Raw genomic sequence first — 8,384 nt, forward strand, 5'->3', positions numbered from 1 at the left:
GAACACAATGATTGGAAGCGCTTCTTCCCTCCTTTTATAGCAATCAATCTCCACTTACAATCTAATTAGTATGATAGTGATTTCACCTGACTAGTACTCATTCACACTTTCACATGTGCTGCTGATATGATTAGTCAATTAATGTTAGCATTTTGTGTCAGGATAAAAAAACAGTGAAATTAGTTTTTTTGTGTGAAACGTAAATTTTTTTGGCCAATGAAGCTTTTAGCAATTATTTAAAATGCATCTGATCACTCTACACAATAATCTAGAAACAATGAATGAACACCACAAAAGCTTAAGCAGCAAACTTTGCAAAACACACAATTTATGTCACTGCCAAAACTTTTGGCCATGACTGTATATTTATATATATTTTATTTTTATTTTTATTTTTTTGAAGTACAATGTGAGTGAGCAGAGGATGATAGCAATTTAAATATACAGCATTCTAAATATAGTTGTAGAATTACCCATTATTATTGGATTAAATATTAATATTATATTATGTAAATATTAGTCATTTAAATATATTTAAAGTTAAATCTTGGCTATTTATGTAGAAGTACAATGTGAGTGAGCAGAGGATGTGTGACAGCATTTTAAATATGTACATATAGAATTAGTATTGTTAAATTAATATTATATTATGGTAACATTATTAATAATGTAAATATACCTAATGATATATTTTTAACTATCTAAAGGTATGTTTTTTCCTGTCGTTTTTCTTTAGAGTTGAGTAGAGTTAGGATTTTTCTTATCTTTGTCCTTGTGTTAGAAATCAGTCAGGTCTATCCTTTTCCTTGTGAGAGCAGACATTAGCCCCGCCATGTCTCCGGCTTTTGAAGAAAGATTAAGCATGTTTTTGCGCTTGGGTAATTCAGTCATGACACAGAGATTGTGCCGCTGATTGGAGGAGAGCCTTGGGCACTGTCTTCTGTGATACAGATTCAGATATGATTTTTAAAGATGTTTTATTTCGATCCTTAAGCATATTCTTCTTGAGGTTAATCTTGCCTGTCACTGGGTTTAGAAGATGACCAGAAAAGGCTTCTTTGCCTGACCTTTATCTACCAAAGGCAACACATCTCCAAAAACTGCAGGATATTTGGGCCCTTGTGCCCAACTTAGAGCAGAAAAAAATTTAAAACCGTTTTGTCTATGCTATTTAACTGGATTTCGTGCTCACGGCCAGCCTTTGTCATGCTCCGGGGAGAGCTGGTGCACGAGTCATTGTCTGGCTCACTCTTCTTTCAAATTGTGCTGCTGAAACTGGGAAAACAATCAATGTTAAAAATCACTGAGTGAAGCAGCCTTAATGGAGTTCATTTTTACAATAGAAAATAGAAAACCATCGCTGTGGATATTAAATAAGCCAGAAATATTGATAGCTACACCATGCAAACAGTTTCACCGATGTGCAGTTCAGCAGCTTGAGGGAAATTAAACAATCCGTGGTGGCGGTGGTATGAAATCACTACAATATCTCGTGTCAATAATTGTGTTATTAGAATTAGAGTGACCTTTTCTGTCCGGCACACCAGCTAGACAGAAACTGGAGGCCGGTGGCGCTGCTTTCCATGGATTTAGTGCTTGTGTGCCCTGGAGAGAGAGAGAGAGAGCTTTGGAAAGGAACTAATGCAGGGGAAGCTTCAAAGCAAGAAACTTTCACTCAGAGCCTTTCATGCAAATAGTTTGAAGATGACAAGGGGAGAAATGGAAGGAGTCTCCATAGAGCAGAGACAAACAGGTGGATATTCCTCTTACAGAACTTCTGAGCGGACCGCTCTCTCTCTCTCTCGCTTTAGACCAGGCTGTCCATCATGGACACAGCAATGTTAGCTCTGACAGGGTGTAATTTGGACAGATAGAAGGCCAACAGATCACTTTTTGTTGATAGAAGAGGTCAAACAGGAAAGCATCAAGTGCCAAGAAAGTGTGAAATCTGTGGGTCAAAGTGAAGTCACCGTTCACTCAGCATCCAGTCTATCCAAAGTGCCGTAAGAGCCGGTGAAATTGAAAGAGTGGAATCTGAGGGTTATTGTGGGCGACTTTGACATGGTTTCAGCGAACTAATCTTTCACCCTTTGAATCCACGGGGACACTCAGAATCTCTGTGTGTGGATTTTTTGTAAATTCCTTGGCCCTTATGCATGACCTGCCTCCAACACAAGGTCTGCTGCTTATCCTGATTCATGCATACTAATGACTCTGGACTATTTACATTACAAACCCGCTGTTTCATCTATCAGTGCATGTCTACTGTTTAACCCACATTGTTTGCCAAAGTGAGCGAATGATGTCATTAAAGTTGCACATGGGAGCAGCTCTAATTTCTCCACCACGTCAGTGGAACGTACACACAGCGCTGTCGCATAAGCATCTGTGCAACGCCACTTCAAGCTCTATTACTGGGAGAATATTAGATTTGGGTTCCTTTGAGAAACTAGAGGGCTGGATGCTGGCCAGCATTGGAATGGAGCGTAGGACTGGAAAGGCATAGCTCAGCCATTACAGCCTGTCAGTTTGAGAGGATGAATACCTCCAAGGAAACAGCAGGAACCTCAGAGCAGTTTGGCAAGGGCTTGGCAAGCACACCATGGCCTCATATGAATCTTGGGAACTTTAAAGGGATAGTCCATTAAAAAACGAAAAATCTGTTGTCATTTACGTTTCAAACCTGTAGGACTGGCTTTCTTTTTCATTTTCTGAAAACCGTGTTTTTGTCCATATAGTGAAAATCAATGGGGTCCAACTGACTGTTGTTCGGACCCCATTGACTTTCATTGTATGGACAAAAAGAGTTCTAAGTATCTAAATATCTTCTTTTGTGTTCCACAGAAGAAGGAAAGTCATACAGTGTTGGAATTACATGAGGGAGAGTAAATGATGTCAACAGAACAGAAAGAGTTGCAGAGGAAGAGAATGAACTGAGAGCGATGAATTATTCACAATGAGACCAGAAATATGCATTAAGAAAGTTAATAGGGTCAGTTTTGATTTCAAGTTCACTACAAGAGGGGTTAATGGTGCTGGTATGGTCACTGATTGCCCTATATGTCTTATAATAGAATTACTATTGGCAATGACTGTGCAGACTGATTTTTTTTTTCTTTGTTTATTTTCTTATTGTTTTTTCCCCTTTTTATTTGGCACACCTAACTGTTGTTCCTTGCATCCATTATGCCTAATAAAAGGCCAGTAACACTTTCTTGCCTTTCAGTGTTTTTCATGCTCAATTTTTTTTTATGTCTTTTACGGTTTATTTTCTTGCTGCACTCATTAGCAATCAGTATAACAAGAAGGTAGTCATTTCTTGTTTTTGTCTGTCATGTGCCAATATATAGAAACACTACCTGGGAAACAGGAACCTTTTTAGTATTTGCCTAATATTAGACACGTTCTACAAAAGCAGCAGTGTGACAGCCTTGTGTAGTCCATTGAATGCCTAGGGTCCTTAATGTCTTCTATGATTTTCTTACATAAGCTGTTTGCCATTAAGACATTCCTATTAGACACCAGAAATGGATACACAGGTGTAAAATGGTTATGCAAGGAGTTTACACAAATGTGGAGCAAGTGACTGGCCCACGTGAATCTGTATGTCAGATCCTACCCTCCGATGGTATCGAGACACACAACGCTGGATACTTTGACGTGAGAGCGTTAGTTATATGTCCGACGTCAGTTTGAATGTCACCCCTCCTGCTGCACTGTACAAACACAGCAGGAAGTCTAATCCCAGCTGAATTGGAAAAGAACTGAGACTTGCCAAGGAGAAGAGCACATTTCACGCTGAATGTAGCAGCTACGGCTGAGAAGCAAGGCTGATGCAAGGTGCAAAAAGCCAGCGGGCTTCCTGCTGCCAGTCACTGGAGAATAGAACCATTGAGCGGCCAGTCGTTTTAATAGATATGAGAAAGGGCAGTACTTACGGATCAGAAAGGTCAATGCTGAAAGCACCTGAATATGGGCATTGGTGATGTCATGACTTCTGACTGTATACACGGCAAACATCAGGGTGTATCGATTATGTTTAAATGACTCTAAAGGTTCATTGAAAAAAAAGCATGCACACATTTTGTATCAAACAATGGTAATGCTAAAGAGTCAAATCAAATGATATTGGAACAATCCAATAAGTGTTGAACAAAGCCAAGGCTGTTTAAAGTTCCATGCAGCCCGAGGGCACAAGACGCTGATGTGCTTTACTTTTCTCCTCCACAGATAAACCTGAGGTGACGATCAAGGTGGAGTTTCCGCAGGGCCTGATAAGAGAGGGCGAGAATCTGGAACTGACGTGCCAGGCTAAAGGCAAACCACAGTAAGAAACCTTTCTCTTCTGTGTGTTCCATTTCTGACAATATTGGCAACTTTTCAACTTTTACGGTTTGTTCTGATATGGATGAGTCTGGGTCATGGGCTTTCATCCACAATGAGAACAGTCCTCTACCAAAACCCATAGGCAAACTTGTGAACGCCATCACAAAGCATTTAGTGGAATTAATTATACAACATTTCTGGTCCTGATCTACTTGGACAAGCGGCATTCCAAGGTATTTTGTGATATTGCTTAATTGGATTCAAGCCATTTAATCAAAAAAAATTATTTTAGTCTTAAGGTACGAGCTTTAATTTAGTTTGCCTACGCAATGAAAATGAGAAGGATGCTGGGCAAAATCTCAGCTGAATTTGATTGTGCACATGTGCCACAATATTTTTGGCTTTTTACTTTTGACCATTAATTGCTTTATCTGGCATACAACATAAACTTAATAATTGTGTTTGAATTTAGTAGAGTACTTAACTAAATAAAACATGTTCAGAATTAAATTAAAGCCAAAAGAAAAAAATCATGTAGTAGTCTCAATTGTGTGTGACAGAATTTGAAATTTGGTTAAAAATTTGCCAAAAAAAAAAATGTTGCATTTGTTAAATTGAATTAATTAAATTGAACACGCAGCAATTTCTTGTTACAAAGCTGAAATAAATGTTTAAAAGCTATATTATTTTCCAGCAAGATTAATAATTTATTTAGATTATGATAATCAATTTACATACGCCCTTGTTGAAAAGTATACAGTGGCTCCAAAATATGATTTTTCTTTTTTATATATTTTGTCCAAAAATATCATTTTATTTCTTTATTTATTTTTACAGATTGGTTGGTTTGATATCTAATGCAGTGAAATTCATTCAATTCAATTCATTCATTTTTACATGTCCAAAAGTGTCCAAATATTTTCTGTGGTCATTGCACATGAGCCTAAAGTGAGTTGTCAGTGTGTGTGTCTAGTGTGAGCGCATGTAATAAAAGCCATTCCAGTGTTTTTACATTCAACAAGCCCCATAACATCCCCAAACTGAAATGCTGCGGGCAGACGAGGCACCACCTGAATTCATTTAATAAAGACGAAAATACAATCAATACAGTGAGCAGAAAATTGGAAGTCATTTTCATTAAAGCTTGGAGAGGGGCTGCAGTCATTACTGTCAGACAGTGCAGGGCTTGGCTTGCCATCCCATTTGTATTCTCCGCCTCACGCCAGGTTCTCTGCAGCCCCTCCACTGTGTGTTTTTCCCCATGCCTTCCTCAATAAGGCACTTTTTCTAGGTCATTTCTCCCTTTCCATATCAGGAACGTCTGCATCTTTATGCTACGCATGTATATTTAACCTCAGACTGAGACTCTTTGAGATTCCACACTCGCTGCTCGCCATCAAATGTTGTTTTGCCGTCCTTAGAGGCTGTGGATCAACTGCTATTGAATGCGAACCAGTCCTTTGTTTCGAAGCTGTGAAGGTTTTTTTTTTTTTTTTCCCCTCTCTCCCCTTTTAAACAGGATGGTAACAAGTTTAAACACTGACACAAAAACTAGAACAACAAGGGAAAGCCTCCTCAGATGCTCTTGGGAAATAACTACAGCAGTGCCATTGAAACTTGTGAGAGCCGAGCAGAGTTTAGAGCCTCTTTTATATTTCCACAGTGGGTTTAGCTAATTCTGCTCGTCACTGTGAAAGTAGAATAGGCTGTTGTGTGCCCAGCTCAGGTGTTTAGAGAACAAAAGGAGATAGCTCACAGTGGCAGTTAATTGAGGCAGACAAGAGAAAATCACAGCCTTTCACTTTTTGTTACTTCGCCAAAATGTAGTTTATTTGCCAGTGCCATAGGCTGCGACATTGGTTGAATCCCACAATCTGTGTAACTGACCGCAACTGATTCAGTTTTTTCTGAGGTTAGGGCCATAGCTGTTTTTAGTCTCAGACAACGCAAATTGCACATATTTACAGGATAACATATTGCACACAAAAACCAAAAGTCTGATTTACTGGTCTCAGCACTTATGAGAGTCACGATGCGCAGCAATTTATACTTCTAAAAAATTAAATCATGTATATAAGCTCCCAGACTGCTACACAATTGTTGTCTCCAAGGAATTACTAGCATGGTTCCCACACCTTTTGATCAATAAATACTTGGGATTTTTAAATTCTGTAGTGATTTCAATGTTGGATAGCCTCACACGGGGCACCACTAAATGTAGTGAATTTAGATCTAAGTAGCACCTCCAGTGCAATGGCTTTGGGCTTAAATATTAACATTAATATTTAGTTTTGGTCACACTATTTTACAGGTCACAAGCCAAAGAATTTCGCCTTGACAATAAAGAACAATCATGGAAGTTTGTTGAATAAATAAGAATTACATAAATTCTAGGAAGTTGTAGTCTGACCAATCTGCAGGATTTGAGGGATATCGTTAACTTGTAGAGCCTCATACTGAATAATCAACACAAGGAAGACACAAGTGTAATAAAAGGGGTTTTATTAACAAAGGGATAGAAAAGAGTAACTAACAATTACCAAATGAATGGATAAAGTGCAAAAGATTGATAAATGCAAGTGATTGAGTTTGATGTAACTATGGACATTACACGTTATCTTATAATAAGATAAACTAAAGTTTCCTTGAAGTAATAAGGTAAACCTTATTCTAGATTCAACAAAAAAATCAAGATATTATTTATTAACTAATATCAGTTATATGAAATCTAATGCAAATTAGATGATCATATACTGACATTACACACTAATGCCAACGGTCTCTTGAAAGAGGTTTGGAAAGAGTGATATTTACGTTGTGCCTGGTCATGTGCCGAGTCTGAGTGGCGACGTCTTCCACTCGTTGATCTGGGCCATGTTGCAGTGGGAAGAAAGGAGTCTGATCCGTTTCAAAGTCGTGAACACGAAGCACTGGTGAACGATGAACTCCTGTGCACCGAGAAGGTCCTTGGTCTGGAAACACGCAAATGGAGGAGCCTTGAAGGTGAAGGTTCTAAAGTCTGTACAGAAGATCCGGACAACCTGGAACACCCTGGAGAAGGATCGCTAACAAGATGATTCTGACATTGGTGGAGAAGATCCTGGCAGTCTGGAACACGCAGACGAAGGATCGCTGAAGAGAAGGTTCTAAAGCTGTTGCAGAAGATGGGGGGGCACTAAGCTTGTGGTCGTCGTTGTTGCTATTGCTGTTTCCAAACTCCCCAAATTCACTTCTTTCAGAACTTCTTTGTTTCTCCTTGGAACACCTTAGCGTAGCAACATAGACCTTAGCAATTACAGTAGACAGTAACAACAGCATAGCACATAGAGAGTGTCTTTGTCTCAGGAAGAATCTTTTATTTTTTTTTCGAGAAGGAAGAACTTGCAAGTTGGCGCCTTTCAGATCCAGCATTTTGTTTGGCCGATGCTGTCAGAGGTGGCCGATGCTGGCATGAGGTTTATTTGCATAGCTTAAAGTCCACGTTTAGAACAATGTCTTAAAGGTTTCCAGATTAACCTACACATTGTGCTGAAAACATGAAGACCAAACATCAATGGGTAATGCTGAACATTGACCCATGCATTCTTACCTTAATAGGTAAGGTTGGATATATTATTGTATCAGAAATAGCACTCATCAAGTATATACAGTTCTGTAAATGGATTTTGTGTCCATTAAGTGTGAATGCATGTGAAGATCTGCTCTTCCTTTGCCACATGGCAAAACTTGTTTCTCGAATTTACGAAGAGTAAGGAAGAAAAAAGCAGTTCCTGAGCGGGTTTACTGTATGTTAATATTAACCCCCCTCTCCACAAGAATTAGTGTTGTTTATCTTAAGGACGGGACACACCAAGCCGACGGTCGGCCGTTGGCCATCGTCGGGTCGACAGCGAGCACCGGTCGGGCTAGTTTGTTTGGTGTGTTCCGCTCGTCGGCTCACGTCGGCGGCAGTTTGCCCGATTCAACATGTTGAATCAGCGTCGGGGCCGTTGGTACCGTCGACGCGAGTGAGGGCTCTGATTGGATGTTCAGTTTAGCGAACGAGTCAGTGCCCGAGA

At 39.4% G+C, this 8,384-nt stretch overlaps 1 protein-coding gene across 4 annotated transcripts in view; it reads left to right on the forward strand.

The window, feature by feature from the left end:
• LOC107715321 (cell adhesion molecule 1-like) overlaps positions 1 to 8,384 on the forward strand; it is a 326,676-nt gene that overhangs the window by 279,726 nt on the left and 38,566 nt on the right. For all 4 annotated transcript variants that reach the window (XM_016521402.1, XM_016521405.1, XM_016521404.1 and 1 more), the window contains one exon: positions 4,231 to 4,327. In XM_016521402.1, the coding sequence (XP_016376888.1) occupies positions 4,231 to 4,327 (97 nt within the window). The remainder of the gene's footprint in view (positions 1 to 4,230; positions 4,328 to 8,384) is intronic.

The sequence above is a fragment of the Sinocyclocheilus rhinocerous genome, unplaced genomic scaffold, assembly GCF_001515625.1.
Source record: "Sinocyclocheilus rhinocerous isolate Xijiao unplaced genomic scaffold, SAMN03320098_v1.1 scaffold299, whole genome shotgun sequence".
Taxonomy (NCBI): domain Eukaryota; kingdom Metazoa; phylum Chordata; class Actinopteri; order Cypriniformes; family Cyprinidae; genus Sinocyclocheilus; species Sinocyclocheilus rhinocerous.